Source organism: Anabrus simplex, chromosome 1 (genome assembly GCF_040414725.1).
Source record: "Anabrus simplex isolate iqAnaSimp1 chromosome 1, ASM4041472v1, whole genome shotgun sequence".
Lineage (NCBI taxonomy): Eukaryota > Metazoa > Arthropoda > Insecta > Orthoptera > Tettigoniidae > Anabrus > Anabrus simplex.
In genome coordinates, this window is record NC_090265.1 from 371807599 (window position 1) to 371829175 (window position 21577).

Here is a 21577-nt window from a genome sequence, read left to right on the forward strand (position 1 = left end):
TTGGGCTCTGCCATTGGTTTTTGTGGTTTTCCTATAACTGCACAGCCTTTGGTGGTGCTGTTTGAGGATCCAACCAGCCTCTGGGCTGATGACCTAACAGACAGACATTGCTAGTATTTACGGTGTGAGATATAATAATATTCTTTAATTAGTCTTGCTGGTTTTGAAAGCAATTTTTAGGTTCTGTTTTCTTAGGATGTTGGTGATTATATGTGTATATTATTATGATAAATGTAAATGTGGTATATTTTTCTTTAGTTTTGACTCTTTCGTTAAAGTAGTTGTAGGCTTCTTAGTATGTTTATTGATTAGTTTATTTATAAATTTTGTGCTGAATCCATTGTTCAAAGCTATTTTGCTATGGTCTTGATTTCTTTTTTCAAATTTTTCTTTGAGAGCAGAATTTTTAAAGTTCTTTCTAACATGCTATTGTAGGCAGCGTTTTTGTGAGCATAGCGTCAGTATGTATTGAATTTTTTTAATGGTGTTAGCAGTTTACACTTTACAAAGAAAAAATTAAATGTATCCTCCTAATTCAATACAAAACATAATTCAGTCATTAGTGGAGCAATAAAATTCAAACATGTTTCGACTCGTTCGAGCCATCTTCAGTAAAATAAGGGGGGGGGGGGGGGGAGGTCAAAGTAATCTACATAATACAAGCTAAAAATGTGCTGAAAACATAATGAAGGAACAAAAGAAAAAACAAAAGAGACATGACAGAAATAAAAACAGTAACAATATACAATATTTACACCACTAGGTGGAACAATAAATAACTCACCGCGACAAATTCATTGAAGAAAGGTTAATATAAAACATAATTGAATCCAAAAAGTGTGCTAAAACTAAGAAAGGAAAAGAAATAATACAGACGGAAACGAAACAATACGTGCTAATGGTGAGGTTGCGGACCTCTTAGTCTAAAAATTTTCGTTTGATAACAATTTGAAAACAAGACGAAATCACTGTGTTGAAAATTCAGGCCGACAGTCTGCCTTTGTAGAAACTCCATCACCACGAGTGGCTAGGAGGGGAGCGAAAAAGCTTGATGTATGTGATAAGTGATGGAAAAACGCCAATGAATTTAAAATTTTAGAACAGCATTCTCAATTTCTTCTCAGTTTAGTGGACCCATTCTCGAAGATTAAGTTTTCCTTTGTAAAGTGAAAACCATCAATATGGAATGATTGTAATATCTTGTGATGGTGTTAGCAGTGTAAGTTGGTTTCTGGTAAATGTTAAATGCCAGACAATTATTCTTACGACGTGATAGTGTTATGTCTAAATAATTAAGCGAGTTATTGTTCTCCATTGCCATACTGATTTAAACTGTAGAGTAATTCTGAAATTTAATTTCCTTCGTTAACACTGCTATCCATGATGGCTAGCACATCGTCGGCTTAACGTGACCAGTATTTTATAGCTTTGATCTTATATATGATGTTTGTTTTCTAAGCGGTCCATATATCTGTTCGTCAAAATACTAGAGGGTTATGAATTTCATGTTGTTGGTCCGTACTGAACTGAGAATAATATATGAATAGTAACACAGTGAGGTTTCCACCTATTCAGTACTAATATGTATTTACAATGTTATAAATTACATGGAACTAGTTTCGACCCGCCTAGGGGTCATCATCAGCCATATTAAAGCATACATAAGTATTTTGTCGACTCCTAAAAACATGTTATTTTAACTGTAATAATCGTATGGATTTTATAATTTATAAAGTAAAGTTTGGTAATGAGATGAGAAATGTTAGTATGGTACAGGTGAGTAGTAAATAATAATATATATATATACAAACAAGTTTGGAACAAAGTACTAGTGGGGTGCTTAGAGTTGTAGAATATAACCTCGTGGATGTCAGTAGTCCTCGTACTAAAGAAACAATGTAAAATAACACATATAAACATACGGTATATACAAGTATGTACAAAGTCTGGAGAGTAAAGAGTGATGCTCTTTTAATGTCGAGTTGGCTTGACACTGATCACTTAAGCGGAGAAATTAGGTATTTGGTGTATTAAAGCTGTGTTGGTCAGTTGCATTGTTGATTGTTGGACGTGAAGTTGTTTTTGAATTCCTGGTTGAGAAGAAGGTGGAAACTGCGCGTGGATATATTGACTCTCAGTTCTTAGCGGAAACCAAATTGGACCTCGCGCTGCGGTGTGTGTAGTATAGCTGATGGTGTGTGAGACTTCTCTCCCCGCCACCAATCGCATTGGTCTCACACACCATCAGCTATACTACACACACCGCAGCGCGAGGTCCAATTTGGTTTCCGCTAAGAACTGAGAGTCAATATATCCACGCGCAGTTTCCACCTTCTTCTCAACCAGGAATTCAAAAACAACTTCACGTCCAACAATCAACAATGCAACTGACCAACACAGCTTTAATACACCAAATACCTAATTTCTCCGCTTAAGTGATCAGTGTCAAGCCAACTCGACATTAAAAGAGCATCACTCTTTACTCTCCAGACTTTGTACATACTTGTATATACCGTATGTTTATATGTGTTATTTTACATTGTTTCTTTAGTACGAGGACTACTGACATCCACGAGGTTATATTCTACAACTCTAAGCACCCCACTAGTACTTTGTTCCAAACTTGTTTGTATATATATTATTATTTACTACTCACCTGTACCATACTAACATTTCTCATCTCATTACCAAACTTTACTTTATAAATTATAAAATCCATACGATTATTACAGTTAAAATAACATGTTTTTAGGAGTCGACAAAATACTTATGTATGCTTTAATATGGCTGATGATGACCCCTAGGCGGGTCGAAACTAGTTCCATGTAATTTATAACATTGTAAATACATATTAGTACTGAATAGGTGGAAACCTCACTGTGTTACTATTCATATATTAAAATACTAGAGGACGGTGTTTCCATAGGTAAACCTGTCTGTTCAGAGGTTTTATTCTCAAAAATGAAATAATTATTATGTAAAGAGAATTTTAATAGACCTATGAACGCATCTATTTCATCAATGCTTAATTTACTGAATTTGGTTAAATTATTCCGTATCAGATTTATAGTGGTTTTAACGGTGATATTGGCATACATATTGACGACATCAAATGAAAGGATCTTGTTGTGTTCTGGTACCTTTATATATTTTATTCTTTCGTAAAGTTCTATGGTGTTATTTATCGTTGTGTTTGCTTGGTAGTGATAATGTGTACTAAGGAAATTTTGAATAAATTAAGATAATTTGTACATTGGGCTATCCCTAAAATTGATAATAGGACGTATAGGGGTGTTAACCTTATGAATTTTTGGTAACGTTTTTGCTACGGGTAACCAAGGGTTCATGGCAATGAGTTTTTCCTTTTCAAAATCATTGAAAAGGAAAGTACTATTATTGACTACTGATTTTAATGCTTTTTGCAGGTTATTTATGGGATTCTTGTTGATTACGTCAAATTTGTTTTCCACAAAAAAACAAGTGCATTTTATTAATATAATCGTTCCTCTCCATGATCGCTATTGCATTCCCTTTATTAGATTTAGTTGGTATTAGATCATTAAGCTTTAATTTTTCTTTCAGATTTTTAATTTTCTTATTAAAGGACTGGTCTGTGTTATGATTAAATACTTGGTCATGATAAGATAAAAGTTTGCTTTTCATAACGTATTTTCTCTCTTCCTGTTCAACTAAGGGTAATTTGTTGACTGCCATTTCTGTTTCTACTAAAGTGGTAATTAAACTGTCATGTTTGGATGTGGTGGATCAACTATGTTAGGGTCCACTACTCACAATTTCAAGGTCGTCCTTGCTAAGACTTACTTTAATTAAGTTCATAACTGGTGGATGAAAACCTTTGGATTCGATGTTGGTTTCAGTTGTGTTGGTTATATTGACAATGTTTTTTGTGTTCTGTTTTTTCAAGGGTATAAGCGAGTTCCATTTTTTGTCTAGTGTGTTTTGTTTATTGGACAGTGTGTTCTCTAGTTTATTTGTGATGTGTTTTTGTAGTGAATTCCGTTCTAATGGGGCTAAAAGTGTGGTAATTTCCAAGTGGGCCTCGTAAAGTCTGTTGTTCAAAATTGACTTCTTCTTATGTAAAAAATTGATGATCTCCTCCCGAACCCAAATCTTATCTGTCATTGAGTGAATCTAGTTCTTGTAGTGTTCCTATGCATCTTTTTAGTAAATTTTAGAATCTTAGGTGTCACATCGTTATGAACGCATCTCTTAAGAAAGTGTTGTGTGTTCTGTTTTTTTTTTTTTTTTGAGGTTATGAGCGAGTTCCAATTTTTGTCTAGTGTCTTTAGCTAGTTTTGCTAATTTCACTTTCGTATTAACGTAGAAATTAGCTTGCTTTCTTTCTTGTCTGGATGGCTTTCCCATTACAGAATACGTTAATACATTTCTTATTTTGTCTTATTATCATCGTCATCATCATCATAAGTGTTTTTATTTGTTTATGCCAATTTTTGTATCTTTTTTAGCTGAAGAATTAGGAATGAAACATGTACTTTTTAATATTGTAGTTAGATTTTAAGCTGGATTATGTTACAAAAAATACATAGACTAGCAATAAAAAAACAAATAAGTATTGGAAGGTGGACTTCCCCATTCAACCTAACCTTACGGGACAAAAATTAGATTTATAAGTTGTAACATCACAGAGTCAGAACAAAACCTACAGTATCGAAAACCCATAAAATTAATTAACATTCCATTGACTATTGTTTGTTATGATGTGCTTTGTCTCTTCTTTTGCCACTCATCTCCGATAGATGGCATACTGCTGTGTGTCCACTAGAACAGTCTGTCTGAATATTGGCGGGAAGTTGCTGGGAGTTGGATAATTTTCTTTTTTAGGATGCCATTCCTCTGGAGCTTCACATTGTTAGATTGCTAGCATAGCACGATTTGTGAAAAGTGAGAAACTGTGCTGTTTTTCATTTGATAAAGCATCTCATATGATAGCATCGCTTTTAAACATGACATTCCAATCGGTTAATATAGTATTCTGGCAAGAATACTGGCATCACTGTAACAACCTGTTTCGAGTTCAGTTGAATGTCTCTGTATGCTATGGGAAGAGGGATGGGTGGATTTTAATGAAACTTGGTATTTAGATTTAGAATAAGGTTGAGTATGATTTGAACTATAAGTTCAAAAAATTTCAGCAGGAGGGGGGTGCTTCAAAAGGGGCTTAAAGTCTAAAACTCGATGTCTCTCTCTTAAAATTGGTTTTATACGAAAAAATAGCTTGTGGCAATTTTTTTCGATACCTTTTTCAAATACAGCCAAAAATGAGGGAAATATCTGTTGCAGTCGAGTGAATTTTAAGTCCAAGAGCCGGTAACTAACTCTATAGGCTGCAAAGAAAGTTGTTATGGAGATCGTTCTGGCAACGTTTTAAAGGCTTTGTACATCTGTGATTTAACTTTTGAGACAACTGCATTCAATTTTTTATTCAAATTCCCTCATCAATGTGGATTCATCATGCCAGTTTCATTCTTCATCCTTGGAGAACTCCATATTGACATATTTTAATTACATTTATTTCAATATATTTGATTGCTTTCATAGATTTTTCTGGTATAAGGTGTCTTACCCATCATATACAAATAACCATTGATTAAAATATATGATTGTGTAACCTAAGTGTAATAATGGTGTGTAGCACTGCCACAAACATTATTTTAAGGAATGAAACCGATGTTAAGATGTGTTGAAAAATTGTAGCCTAAGGCTGTGAAAAAAAATACATTTAGTAGGGTATTTATGAATATGCTCTATTTGAACATAGTATAATAAGTATACTGTAAAATAATAATAATAATAGTTGTAGTCATCATCATCTACTAAAGGCAGTGCATTGTCGCTGTAGCCACATCTGACGATCTTCTACTAGCCTCTTCATGTTGTCATATGAACCACATGCCAGTTGACGGAGTTCCTGATGTGTTATATTCTTGGTTGTCCCCTGGATCCCTTTCCCAGTACTTTACCTTCACTGACTGTTAGGAGAAGAGAGTCATGTCTCAGTACGTGTCCAAAGAACTTAGTTTTCCTCTTCTTTATCATATTTAATAAACATTGATCCCTCCTTTACGCTCTTTAAAACAAGGTCCTTTTTATATCCATCCAACTTGTTTTATTTGTAATTCCTTTCCAAAACCACATTTCTGCAGTCTCAATTTTTGTTTCTTCCTGTTTCCCTGATGTCCAGGTGTTGCATCTGAACAGTCGTACACTCCAAACAAAGGTCTTGAGAAATGATTTTCTGGTCTCCAACTGAGATTGTTGTTAGCAATAAATTTTTCTTAATTTTGAAGGTTTGTTTTGCTACCACTATTCTTTTCTTGATATCCAAGAGGGACCTGTTATCAGGGGTAATTATACTGCAAAAGTAGATTTCTGTGACTTGTTCTATCAGTGTGTTGTTTAATTTTAAGTTTTTTCAACCTGTATGCTTCTTTTTATCTGCTATTATGAATTATGTTTTCTATATATTTATTTTTAGTTTAATATTTTAAAGGGATTTGTTTAATATTCTTAACATCTTACTCATATCCTTTTCAGAATTAGCTAAGATAGCAATATAATCTGCAAAGCAGATACTGTGGACCTGAATACCATTAAAATTCATCACTTTAGTATGCCCTTTCATTTCTCTAACTGCATTTTCTATGAACAGGTTAAAGAGATATGGTGACAGTGGGCAGCCTTGTCGTACTCCTCTCCTAATTTTTGCTTCTCTTGTAGTACCATTAATATTAACTTGCGTGGTTTGAGCTTTATATCACTTCAGAATCGGGCACCTGTCTTTCCAGTCAAGTCCCATGTTCCCCATTACTTGAAAAAAAAAAAAAAAAAAGCAATTTCCACTCAACATTATCAAAGCCATTTTCCATGTTACATAAGTTTTCCTGTTGACTTCTAAACTTCGTTCCAAATTTTTCTGTAATGCTACTACAAATAATGTCAATTGTAAACAATTTTAAACATGACACTGGGTAACTGTGCTCTTATGTTTTGAAGTACTGCTATTTGATTCATGTTCAGCTTTTAATGGGATGATATGCAACTTTTAGATGATAATCGGTGGTGTGAAAAATACTTTTTAGTAAGGTATTACATTTGCTGTCCAACTCGTCTTTGAGGTCTCAGCATCTGACATGGATGTGCTCAATATGCATTGCTTTGTACTGTTGTAGTAAAAATGATTAAATGTGAATCATACTTTTTGAACCTGGTATTAGTGATTATAAAATTGTGATAAGATAAGGATTCACAGACAGTCATCGCATTACTCCTTGTATCCTTGCCTGTCATGGGCTGTCCATTATTTAAAATTCAAAATGCCCCTTGGTAGAGTCTGAGGTGGTTACCAATTTATATAATTGTTCTTTTCAGCTTCATGAGTGAAAACACTATTCATACATGCAAGGATATACTGTATTTTCTTACAAGAAAACTGTGTATCACTGAATGCATTTTTACTGGGAGCAAGATGAGTTCAGGAAATACCTTTCATTTGGAAAAATACCAAAATAATATTGATGTTGTCCTGATATAAGCACCAAGCAAGTTGGCCATGCTGTTAGGGGTGTGCAGATGTGAGCTTGCATTCGCATTTGGGAGACAGTGGGTTCGAACCCCACTTTCGGCAGCCCTGAAGATGGTTTACAGTGGTTTCCCATTTCCATGCCGGCAAATGTACCTTAAGGCTACGACCACTTCCTTCCTGCTCCTAGACCTTTCCTATCTCATCGTCACCATAAGACCCATTTGTGTCAGTGTGACATAAAAGAGATTGTAACAACAAATATAAGGTGGGGAAAATCGTTTCTCTGCTATTTGCTTTACGTCGCATCAACACAGATAGGTCTTATGGCGACGATGGTATAGGAAAGGCCTAGGAATCTGAAGGAAGCGGCCGTGGCCTTAATTAAGGTACAGCCCCCAGTATTTGCCTGGTGTAAAAATGGGAAACCATGGAAAACCATCTTCAGGGCTGCCGACAGTGGGGTTCGAACCCACTATCTCCCGATTACTGGACACATTTATTGTGAATGAATTATTGCACTAGTACCGGTTTCGGAATTTTTCATTAGACATCCGGATGCTCTAACGTAACATCTTTGTAACGTCTAATGACTGTAAATTTGTGTGCTAGCTGATGATGGCCAAGATAGGCCGAAACCGGTACTAGTGCAATAATTTATTCACAATAAATGTACTGATCGGTGGAACATTTTTCTTGTCTATTACATTGAATCCAATCAATACGGAATATAGCTGCCTCTGTGGATCAGTGGTAGAGTGTCGGCCTCCGGATCCCAAGATAGCGGGTTCAAACCCGGCAGAGGTAGTCGGATTTTTGAAGGGCGGAAAAAAGTCCATTCGACACTCCATGTCGTACGATGTCGGCATGTAAAAGATCTCTGGTGACACATTTGGTGTTTACCTGACAAAATTAATTAAATCTCAGCCATAGACGCCCAAGAGAGTTTCGGTTTACTCGGCCTGCCATCTAGTGGGGGCCTAGAGTAAAACGGGACGTCGAAATTGACGAGCAGACAGCCAGATGGCGTCAAATTGAAATGTCTGCACACGGTAGCTGAGGCCATACGATTATTATTATTTATTTAATACAGAATATGAAACTTATAAATAATAATACTGGATACTGGCCGCACTTAAGCGACTGTAGCTATCGAACTCGGTGAAAATCATTTTACATGAAAGAGAAAGCATTTCAACATATTATTTTCCCCATTTTTATTGTTCTAAATATTTAACTATGTGTGTTTTACATGGTTTAGTTGTACCTTTGCTGTGTATAATCACAATTAACTCTGCTGATAGTGTTGACACGTTCAGAAGTGTAGTTGATGTGCTATGTTTCCATCCTTGCTATGCTATACCATTGTGTATCCTCTGCTGTATTTATTGATAACTTCCATTTTGGTCTGTTATCTGAATCTAGACTTTACTTGTTTTTAAACTGTACATTTCTCATTACAGTATGATAGTCATCAAAGAAAGGCTGTTTATTTAACTTTCATTTTCAGTTAGGTTGTGACCTGACTATAATTCTTTTGAGTTGTTTGTTTTACTTTAATGACCTTAGCCACTTACTACAGTTATTACATCTATTACCAAAACTTTAGCACAGATTTTATTTAACATGCTTTCATGTTTTATTATTATTGGTATGAAACTTAGTGTAAACCAAAGAATGGATGCATGTTTCTTTATAAGTAGCTTTCTTTGATGGTCTTCAAATATTAATCATAAAATCATTAAAAATCCAGTAAATTGTTGCTGTTGACTGATAGGCAGGAATGAAGAAAGTGCAGACTGTTTGTTACAGAGTAGCAAGAATTTGTATTGTATCTGCTGGAGAGATTTATGTAGTACAGATTTCTTGTTACAGTAATAGGTCCTTTTAAATTCAAATATTGTTACTCGAAGGCTACACAGTTACATGTTTGTGAAATTATTATTGTTTTAGGTGTTTGAGAAAGTTCCATTCGGACAGCTAACAAGCCAGCTAAGTGCTCCACACTTAGGAACGCTGTTTCTGCAGTTGACTGTTGATGATTTGGGAATCTGTTTGCCTCTTAATCCTCTGCCTCCAGTGAGTATACTGTATTTGTTGCAGGAAAAATATCATTTTTAATCTGCTGCTGACTTGGCAAGTGGTTGTGTGGTTAGGGTCGCGCAGCTGTGAGCTTGTTGGAAGATAGTGGATTTGAACCCCGCTGTTAGCAGCCCTGAAGATGGTTCTCCATGTTTTTCCATTCTCATACCAGGCAAATGCTGGGGCTGTACCTTAATTAAGGCCATGGCCACTTGCTTCCCACTCATAGCCCTTTTCTAGCCCATCATCGCCATAAGACGTATCTGTGTCGGTGTGACATAACGCAAATTATCCACCAATTTAGTTCAGATTTACTTGACTTTATCATTATGATTGTAATCTTCTAACATGATCTACACATGGTTATAGATTGAAGATTTTCCTTCCACCATTTTGTGAAGAACTGTATAGAATTCTACCACAGTAGATCTTCCAATCTACCATAGAATAAGAGGAAATTATACATTTTACTCTGTGTCTACAGGAAACGAACTCACTTACAAGAAATAATTTTAATCATAGACTTACCTTTTATTCTTCCTTCTGCTTCCTCTAGAATTCAATTCGGAAGTGGGTATCTGTGTGGTTAAGATGTTATGGGAGCATACTTACTTCTTGTACTAAGTTCCAAGTCTCTTTCCATTGTGATGATGGTTAATATAGATTTCCAGTTAATCAAGTAACCTGAAATCTATACAGCAGAAGTCAGATAAGAGCTTCAGTACTCTCCATCACATGTTAACGATCCAGCAAGTAGTAAGGTGAAGTATCTCCTAGGATGATCTAGCAGTAATTAACACCTGAGCAATACGAATCACTCATTTATTAAATTACTGACATTCTTCTTATGACACCGTCCTTATGAAGGTTGGCAATTCAATTGTTTATGATAACTCGTGAAACAGTGGCTCAAAATATTTCAATGTAAGTTCGTCCATATCAGCGGCGCAGGTCTTTAAGCCAGGAATTTCTCTATCTCCCCACAGATTGTTTTCCTCAATTTTCCATTGGTCATGTGCTGGAGAAGTTTGCATCATTCACCAAGCAAATGCTGAGGCTGTACCTTAAGGCCATGGTAGCTTCCTTCCCACTCCACCAGGCGAGTTGGCTGTGCGGTTAGGGGTGAGCAGCTGTCAGCTTGCATTCGGGAGATAGTGGGTTCGAATCCCACTGTCGGCAGCCCTGAAGATGGTCTCCCATTTTCACACCAGGCAAATGGTGGGGCTGTACCTTAATTAAGGCCACGGCTGCTTCCTTTCCTGTCGCATCATTGCTATAAGACTGATGTGTGTTGGTGCGACATGAAGCAAATGGCAAAAAAGGACTTCCCACTCCTAGCCATTTCCTGCCCTATCGTCACCATGAGACCTATCTATGTTGATGTGACGTAAAGGCAATTGTAAAAAACAAAAAGGTGTTTAGGATTGTAAGGAAACTGGTCCATGATCATTTTTTGGAAGCCATATTTTATGCTGTTGCACTCTGTGTTGTCACTCTGGAGTTTAAATAATTTCAGGTGGTAAAAATTTTCTATATCATATATTTCTTTGAGCAAGTGATCAAATTAAACAGTGTGAACTCATCCATGATACTGAATCAGCAGGAAATGTATAATAATAATAATAATAATAATAATAATAATAATAATAATAATATAAAAAAGATTTATGCTTTATCTCCCACTTGCTTTGAATGATAATGAAAATATTAACAAAGCATCAGTTGAGTTGACAAATTAATTTCAAATTGACTGACTGAAAACACATTAGTTGTTATTTTTGCTAGAGCTGGCACATTTTTTTAATAGTAATTTAAATGTGTATACATTTTGTATAATCTGTTGCTCTATATAGGCTTCATGGGGTCTAAGCCGGCAGCTGTATGATAATGAAAGTCGCGGTGCTGTGGTCGTCACTCTGGAGAGCACAAGTATATCAGCTTGTAGCTCTGGTTCACTAGTCAGTAAAGGACGGTTTATGGGACTCTGCCTACGTTTTGCAGACGACTTTGAGACCAGCCTAGATGATTGGAAACCAGACATGAATGATAGTGCTATCATGAACCTGTGTGTTGTGTCGGAGGGAACATACGAAGTCTGTAGTCGTACAACTGCTCAGAAACAAGGCACTGGTATGTTGTATTAACTTAATCTTTAATATAATTTCATTAAATCAGTACTGAACACTCCTAGTAATGCTGAATGACTATTGGTATTTATTAGACTTTACTCACATCTAATCATTTCAAATACATGTACACCAAAGACCATTAAGTACAATTAAATACAAAATGAGATTTAATTTGTGTCAAAAGTCCATTGAATTATATATCCATAGTATGAGGGCAGGCAATTAATAAGGCAACACACCATCCCACTGACACTGTATTCAACATGCACATATACATATAAGCTGTAGTTTGACCATGGTACAGATTACTTTTCCACATAGTCATTGTGCATGTCTGAAAAGTTATTCCACCAGTACACTAAGGAATCAAAGCCAGCATAGAACTCCTACATGTCAAAACAGTTGGCTGCTTGGAATGCATCAACTGTGAATGCATCCATTGTCCTGAATCAGACCTTCATTACAGTACATCATATTCCCACTGTATATCTTGATGTGTTGCTGATGAATTTCTGCTTGTGTGGTGCCCTGTAGTCACAAAATGCACTTCCACATTTGGCCATGTCTCTGTACCTTGCTTAGAGAGTCACACTCTCTCTCTCTCTCTCTCTCTCTCTCTCTCTCTCTCTCTCTCTGCTGTACTTGGTATGACATACCTCCATTTCACTGTAAGATTACCATGTAACGGACACACAGCAAACCAGATTTACATGGCAAAATTGAAACATATAGTCAGCTTATCTAATTTCAACTACATGATTTCCATGACTAAGTTAAGCATAGAGTTATATTTGAAAACTTAAGTGCACTCTATCAAAGAAGTTAGTCGCTATCCACTTGAAATGCCAATCCTAATTAATGTTCTCTTTCCAAATTTAGGTTCTTCCTATAGAAATGTTAGAAATCTTGTCTACAGTTCTTTATATGTTCTGCTTTCAGACAATGCAAAGTGGTTCCTCAATGTCCAGTGGCAAATGGAGGGTGTGGATATCCATTTAGATACTAATGTTGGAAAACAGCTATCCGCTTTAGGACATACACTCACAATGTTGACTGGCAGCCAAGAGGAGGATGAAGCTGTCCCTGTAGACTATGATAGTGATGATGCAGACCAAGTTGATGGCAATGCTGCATCATTAGTAAGTTCATTTTTCTACTTATTCCACTGCAAATTCATTCCTCAGGAGAAGTTTTGCAGCCAAACAAAATTTCTATAAAAGTTTCATTCTCCAAAAGACTCTTAACAGCATGTCACCTTCCTTTGAACATCCTAAAACATAGTATCCACATTCTGGAAAGTTGGGGAAAATCAGGGAAGAAATTTTGGTCAGGGAAAGTCAGGGAAATAGACAAAAATCTGGAAAGTCTGGGAAATCTTTCCCGATGATGTATCTGAGGGGATATTTTTAGGCTCTAGTCTGCTGTAACCCAGGCTATTGTAGCATTTCTTTTTCAGGTATTTTTTCACAAGAAGTGCACAACAATTCTACAATTTTTGTTGTGCTCTTGTGTCATTTCTTTTAACCATTTTTATGTTATTCTTATTTATTTCAGTTCTAGGATGCTGTCTTGAAACTCATGACATGGCTAACAAGCAGTGTACATTTAATAAACTTTGGCTGGACAGTAAAGTGTTTCCCGAACTGAGTGGTTGGTTGGGCACATTAGTAAATGATGCAACTTCAGCATATTGTGAAGTGTATTGTAAATCATTCAAGCTGAGTAATATGGGTAAGCAAGCAGTCACTTCTCATGCTAAAGGACCTACTCATATAAAATACATGAAAGCTAAGTCTTCCCAACCAATAATTTCTTTCTTTGCAAAGAATACTTATACTCCATCTCCACTTGAAGATACAGAGCCAAGAGTTAGCACTACATCTACAGTTACAAAGGAATTAGCCATGCCAGGAACAAGTCAAATGAGTTTAAAGATCTTCAGTGTGAATTAAGATGATGCCACATTGGCTGAAGATATATGGGCTCTCCAGGTTGTCACTGGAGAGATGTCTCTCAACTCTTGTAATGAAATCTCCACAGCATTCAAAACAATGTTCCCAGACAGTAAAATTGCTCAAAACTTTACTATGGCAAGGCTTGCAGAGTTATATATAATGGATTAGCCCCATATTTTAAAGAAAGTTTGCAAAATGACCTAAAACAGTGATCTGACTTTGTTTGTTTTGATGAATCATTAAAGCAAATTTGTCCAAAGAGGACAAATGGGCTTATGTAAAAGGTTTAGGGATCTAAATGTTCAAAAGGTTGCAACAAGGTATTGGAATAGTGTATTTTTAGGCAGGGCAACTGCGGATCACTTACTAGATGGGTTTATACGTGTACTCTCCTTACCTTTAGGAAATACTTTGCAAGTCTCAATGGATGGGCTGAATGTTAACCTCAGTTTTATTAAAAAACTTGAAAATCATTTGCAAGTGTTAAACTCCGAGGGCAAATCTCTTCTTGATATAGGAATATGCAGTTTGCATACAGTGACTGGAGTCATGAAAACGGGGATCTCGAAAATTAACTGGGACCTTCATTTTTTCAGTTCTCTGTACAGTCTTTTTAAAGATAGGCCTGCTTGATGTGCTATACAGTACAGTTCATACTATTTCTACAGTGATTTTATAACCTCCTTCAGCAAATCAGCAATTTTTGGATGTCTATTTTACATAGATTATGAAATGCAGATCACAGCATAAACATGGAGGATGAACCTCAAGTTACATAATAGCACTGGCAATTCCCACCACCTGGCTGTGATGCATAACATTCCAGAATTCTCACGAGATCCCTAGGGGCTTATGCCAGCCAAAGAGAGAAGGATATTTAAGGCAGAGGTCAGTAACTACTCTCGTAGTTTGATTGCTGCCTGGGAGACTGATTACCTGGGATCGAGTAGGGGTATTTCACTTGCCTTGACAGAGAATACTGCAATGTATTTGAAATGTTGGCAAACTGTATGGAATGTACAGAAAACATCATCTTTCAACCTGGAAGAAGAATTAAATAACTCTACACATCGTGGAAGCTTCACTTCTAAGAAACCAAGTATACTGTATTACATTTATTTCTTGTAAGAATGAATTTCATTTCTTGTTAACTATACTGTATTGTGTAAGCACCTCAGCCAAATGACAGAGAGGTAGACTGGCAGCAATCAAGCTAGCTGGCTGGCTGGTGGCTACTCTTTGTCACAACAGTTCAAATAGACACATTTCTCTCTCACCAAACATATTCTTTCTGTCAAAATATGATGGTCAAGTTAATATTTAGTGAAGGATTTCCTTATATATGACATTCTTTGTACACTTACTTTTGCACTATTGCAACTCTTAGGGCATCAAAAGTTGAACTGGAGAATAACTTAATGCTCGTATAGTTAATTAGTTTATTTAAACATGTACTAATAAGCCTCTGTGCCGTTTTTGTAGCTCTCCTCCTCCCCCTGTCCTTCCAAATTTAATGAGTTATTGCTTACATTATTATATTTTTATTTACTACATAGGAGAGCATCAGCCTGCGTCGTTCACGCAACTTTACAGATAGCCTACCTGCCTTTGTCTTTGATCCTTCACTGGATTCAAAGAAACGCTCAAAGCTAATTGAAAAAGAAATGAATGAACAGGCAAAGATCATCAATGACCTTCGTTCCTTGGGTGCTTCTCATGGTACTATCGAACAAGAAATGAAACGATTGCAAGAGCTGGAGGCAATGGTTTTTAAAGATTTCCGTAGGTAAGTAGTGGACTGTTTAAATTCTGTAATATTGTTGTCTATCTTATTAAAGTGTTGAGTAACTCTGTTTCTATCCCAACCACTTCATTAACCAAGCATTTATGGGTGGTGGCTAATCATATTTGAATAGATAAAAGTTATGAAAATATTAAAAAATGTTAATTTGATTCTTAAAGCTCTCACTTCTACATTCTTCTATGAAGCTGTTATGAGCTGCATTGTCAAATGGTCTCTTATCTGCAAACTAGAAATTATGTAGGTATCTCCAAGAATTGAACTGGGTTTTTTTTAATTATACTTTTGCTCAATAATAGTTGACTTTCATCTGTTATTGAAGTAATTTTTTTATGAGATATTACTTATAAAAATACAGGAACGTAAATAAAATTCATCAGAACAATGATCCAAAAGACCAGAAAGGACACAATTAGAAATGAAACAAACAGGAAGGAGGCTGGCATAAAAATACCTGTTAGGGAGCTTTAAGGAAGGCGCAGGCTACAATGGTTTGATATCTTATGAGGATGAACAGAACAAGAACAACAAGGAATTACTTTGCAGAGAAATGAAAGGAGATAGGCCCATAGGGAGGCCAAGGAATCGATGACAGAGCTTCATAGCTACAGTCGCTTAAGTGCGGCCTGTATCCAGTATTCGGGAGATAGTAGGTTCGAACCCCACTGTTGGCAGCCCTGAAGATGGTTTTCCGTGGTTTCCCATTTTCATACCAGGCAAATGCTTGGGCTGTACCTTAATTAAGGCCACGGCTGCTTCCTTCCCACTCCTAGCCCTTCCCTGTCCCATCGTCACCATAAGACCTATCTGTGTCGGTGCGACGTAAAGCAACTATCAAAAAAAAAAAAAGGAATCGATGAATACACACAGTGACATCAGAGGTCAGTAAGGGGAATTTCAAGTGGGAGGACATAGAGGAACAGAAACTACGTATAGTTTGACAGGAAGAAGTGGCGAGCGCTTGTACACCACACCCAGGAAGCTTGTGTTCGAAAATGATGGTGATGATGATGAGTACTTACAATATTTAAATTACTTTCTTTTTTAAGTATGTGACTGATGTGAACAAAAAAAAAGAGAGAGAGAAACATTAATTTTCAATGAACAAATGCATTCCTGCCTCCTGTTATCATTTCTTCAGATTGTTGAAGTCATTCATTATGGACTTTCCTGCACTTATGAGATTGAATTGTAAATGAAAAATTTGTATGAATGTTAGATTGTTTTAGAATTCAGGGAAAGATAAGTTTAATTTGTGTAGAATCCAAACTACATGGATCTAGCAGTTTGTGATGACAATGTAATATTCATCAATAAGGTTATGAGCTCAATAGCAGTTATGGCTGTGTTACAGGGCTGCAGTATGACTGTAAAAGATACTTGGTACATGTTTTGGCATTAGCTTTTAAACCAGAGCTAGAGATGATTTTGATCATGAGAAAGAATTAATGAACCTGTATTATTCAAGCAAGGCAGAGACACACATTAATTTAGATTTATTTCCCAGTGTATTGAAGAATACAACCCCTTCTTTCCTACTGGGGCAAGTGTATAGATATTTATGTCCTGAGCAGCTTTCAGCAACTGTAATATTCTCTTTATTTTACTGTTTACAATTAGAATTGGAACTGTTGCAGGTAGTGGGATTATGAAAACTTGAATTTGTAGATTGCTTCACTAACTGACCACCCAATTAGCTAGCTAACTAACTTCTTTCTCTCTTCCTTTCTTCTGGTTATGTCAGATTTTAAAATTTAATGGATATGTCTTGTGGATCCGTGTTATTTGCTGAGGTGCTGATTTCTTTGTTATTGAGAAATTTTGTATATTTATATATCAAACATTTTGATAAGGTGTCATTTATTTACAATTTGTTAATTACAATTTTGTTGATTTCAGGGACATGATTCAAAAACTGCGTCGTCAGAGTGTCAAAGCATCCTCTATCAAAGGAAAGTTTGGCCTTGGTTCTAAGACCAATACTTACAGATCGCGGTCCTTTATCGTGCCATCCCCCACACCAGAGCATCATTTGGAGATGGAGAGGTAAGAATTGTTTTTCCTTTTCTGTCTTACATTTGTAGATGAACAGGAGTTTTAATGACATTTAGTATTACAGGTAGAGGCTTTAGTGTAGACCTGTAATGGAAAGAATAGACACAGAAAGGCAGGAAATTTCTTTTTTCTTCCTTAGGAATGCATTGACTGATAAATATTTGATGGTTGGTGCAGCGTTCATTCCAAGGTCAGTTGCAGTTATAGTTTAACTGTGTTGCATATTTAATGAAAGTCTTGTGCTTGCAAAGATTACAGTGACTAACTTATTGCACTGCTGCATATTATGTAATGTATATTTCTGTGATAAAACAGTTTTCTTTTCCTCCCTGCATATATTCAATACTCTAAATATAATAAAATTATATTTACTTTCTAAAGTGTGTAAAGCACATGGCATGATTCATATATCAGTATTTAGGAGCCACTAGCAGCTTATATGAGGAAATTTGTTTGTCTAACAGACAGAGGTTTGAATTTTATTACTAACAGCTGTGATTTACTTCGAAAAAAGTATTTACAGGAAATCTCTCTATTAATTCATCAGTCACCAAGTAGAGTTTTACTGCATGTCAAAAACCTGCGTTCTTGTTTTTGAAAAGCTATTTCATCCACTGAACTTCTCTTCTATTGTAACCGTGACTTCACATACGATTCATCATCGTAATTTTTTCGCTCCAGCAAGCCGCGTGTGGTTGTGTACGAGCCTCCTCCAGTTTGTCCTGTCCATCCACAGATGCTCATATGTGCAAGGCCAGTTACATCTCTGATTTCAAGATCCTTGAAAATCTGCTCCTCCCGAACACCACGAGGTCTTCCTGTTGATTTCTTCCCAGGAACATTGCAGTTAAAGTATACTTGAGGAGTCTTCTAGGGATCCATCCTTTTCATGTGACCATAACTTTGCAATCTCTTCACTTCTAGGGTCTCCAGCAAGCTTCTTTCCAATCCAAGCTGGTGTCGGATATCAACATTCATTCTTTCTTTCTTTCTTTCTTTCTTTCTTCCTTCCTTCAATGACAGCACAGGATCACTTTAATCAGTCCATCATTCAGGTCTCTTTGAAGGGATTGTTCGGGCTTTGCGGTCCTCCCAGTACTTCTTTAGACGCTCAGATCTTCGTGCCCTTTCCTGAGTTGAAAATATGCGTGGTGTTGGTTTGTTTCATGTAAGGGTAAAGCAGAGGTTTTTTATTCTTGAGTTTTGTATATTTTATCTTATTTGTAGTGTCTTCTGTTGTAAGGCCTATTTCCTTCAGATCCTCTCTTACTTCTCTGATCCATTTACATCCTGTTGTGGTATTTTTTGAGACGAGATTGTGTTGTACTAGTTGTTTCAGAAGTCTCGAATCCTGCATCCTCATGGTATGTCCAAAGAATCCCAGCCTCCTCCTACGGGTTCTAGCTCTTTGTACACGACTTTGTTAGGTATTATCCGCCACTGTCCATCTTTCTGGTATTTTTTGCTGATGCAGGTTCTTCCAATCCTCCTTTCAATTTTCTGAAGTCTGTCAGTCTTTGATTGTTTATTCAGGTGAAAAAGTGTTTCTGCTGCGTATGTTGCTTCCGGTTTTATAACTGTGTTGTAATGTTTTATTTTTGAATTTATTGATAGACTGTCTATTGAGTTACTATTTTGATTTTATTACCATTTATGGTAACTTCTTTTAGTTGTGTTGGTTTTTGGAGCATGATTTCTGTTTTTTCAAATGATATTTTGAGGCCAATTTTATTTGCAATGTTTTGAAGTTCGGATATCTGGGTTTTTGCCTCTTTTATGTCCACTGCTAATAATGCTAAGTAGTCAGCGAAACCCAGACAATTTGTTTTGATTTTTCGGCCAATCTTAATTTATGGGGGACATTTCCTAAACCATTCCCTAATTACCATTTCTAGAGCACAATTAAATAATAGTGGTGAGAGCCCATCTCCCTGCCGTAGTCCAGTTTTGATTTCAAATGTCTTTTATGTTTCACCCCTAAACTGCACTTTTGATTGGGTGTTAGTGAGAGCCAATTGTATCATGTTTATTAATTTGGGGTGTAGTCCAAGATGTGTTAAAATTTTAAACAATTATTCTCTATGGATGCAGTCATAAGCTTTCTTGAAATCTACAAATGTTATCACCATATCTCTGTTTCTTCTCCTGTTATAGTCCATTATCAACTTACGACTCATGATCTGATCAGGACAGCTCCTCCAGGGTCTGAAACCTCCTTGATATTCTCTTAGTCTTTCTCAAGTTGTAAACTTATCCTATTAAGGATGGTTATTGAAAATATTTTGTATCTTTTGTCTAGGAGCTAGATTACCCTGTAGTTATTAGGGTCGGTTTCATCTCCTTTTATTGTACAGTGGGTGAATGAGGGCTGTTGTCCAGTGTTCTGGTAGTTCTTCTTTAATCCAGATGGAGAAAGTTGTTGATGGAGGGCAACTTTTGCTGATGTTCCTGCATATTTCCAGATTTCTGCAAAGGTCTGATCTTCTCCTGGCGCTTTGTAGTTTTTTAATTTATTCAGTGCTTGGTGGACTTCATTTATTGTGGGGGTTTGATGTTCTCTGGTGGTGGTTTTATTATCGGGGTGTTGGTGTTCAAATGAAGGAGTTCTGTAGGTTCCTCACAATTTAAAAGCTTGTTGAAATATTTAGCCAGAATATCTGCATTGTCTTTATTGTTATGAGCCAGCTTACCATTTTCATCCTTCATCAGTAGGGTCGGGGGTTCATATTTTTGGAGCTGTTTTCTGAAGGTTTTGTAGTAGTCCCTTGATTGAGTTTTATTGAATTGTTCTTCAGTTAACTGCAGTGTGTCCTTATGATGCTGTCTTTTTATTCTTCTTAAAACTTGGGTAGTTTTTCTCTGTTTTACTAGATTTTGGTAGGATATTTGTGTTTTTTGGGACTGATGTAATAGCTGTGCCTGATCTTTTCTCCACTGTTTCATAACATTCACTGTTCCACCATTGGTGTTTTTTAGGCGGTTTAATTGGAGCCAGGTCTTCTGCAATTTGTTTAAGGTTGTGTACTAAGTCTTCAAGTTTATCTGTGATTTTTATTTTTCAGTTGCTTTGTGGTAATTTTTGTTGTTGATTAGCAGGGTAGGATCTATTTTTATTTTAGTTTTAGGGGCTTGCTTTTGTTGTCTCCTCTGGGGAGTGAGTTTAATTTTAACTACGTAGTGATCTGAACCTGTGTCTATTCCTCTGAGGACTTTGATGTTATAGATCTCTTTGTGGTGGTATTTGTCCAATGCAGATGTGATCCAATTGCCATTCTCCTTTAGTCAGTCTGTCGTTCAGGTCCCTTTGAAGGGATTGTTCGGGCTTTGCGGTCCTCTCAGTACTTCTTCAGACATTCGGATCTTAGTGACCTTTCCTCCACATTATTTTATCTTTATATATCTATTTTATTTTTTGTTGAGTGTCTTCTTTTCTGTTGACAATTTAGAATTGCTCCATAAAATACTGGAATAATATCTCATTAAAAGCAATGGGTCATCCCCCCCCCCCCCCGATAAATATAATAAATCACCGTGGTTACTCTTATCAGACAGTTCACATTCTTTAAGATGATGAGGCTGATAACCACATTTCTCTGAAAATAAACAGTAGGGTCATAATTTTCTAAGTTTTTTCTTATGGGTTTACATGTTTACTGGTTTGTGACAAGACTTCAACACATCTGTTATGAAATCGGGTAGTTCAGTACAACTATAGTAGATTTGGCCATGATCTCTTCACATGCAGTATTAACGAACCCTAGACCCAATTTTCTACTTTTTTTTCCTTTGTGTATTACAGTGCTCAAGGCTATTTTCATGGGTAAGAATTGCCTGTATCTATGGTTGACATAACCATTTTGAAACCAGCCCCATGGTCTGTTGCTGGGATACCCCAGGTTTAGTTCCTGGTGGCTAGATCAGAGATTTTTACCTGGATCTTAAGGCTGGTTCGAGGTCCACTCAGTCAGCACGAGAAGAATTGAGGAGTTATCCA

The 21577-nt window shown here is 36.4% G+C and overlaps 1 protein-coding gene across 1 annotated transcript in view; it reads left to right on the forward strand.

Moving 5' to 3' along the window:
- Positions 1 to 21577, forward strand: part of tweek (transmembrane protein KIAA1109 homolog tweek) — an 843591-nt gene that overhangs the window by 587692 nt on the left and 234322 nt on the right. The window contains 5 exon segments of the mRNA XM_068226772.1: positions 9515 to 9640; positions 11497 to 11773; positions 12712 to 12911; positions 15284 to 15513; positions 17428 to 17574. Coding sequence (XP_068082873.1) covers positions 9515 to 9640; positions 11497 to 11773; positions 12712 to 12911; positions 15284 to 15513; positions 17428 to 17574 — 980 coding nt within the window.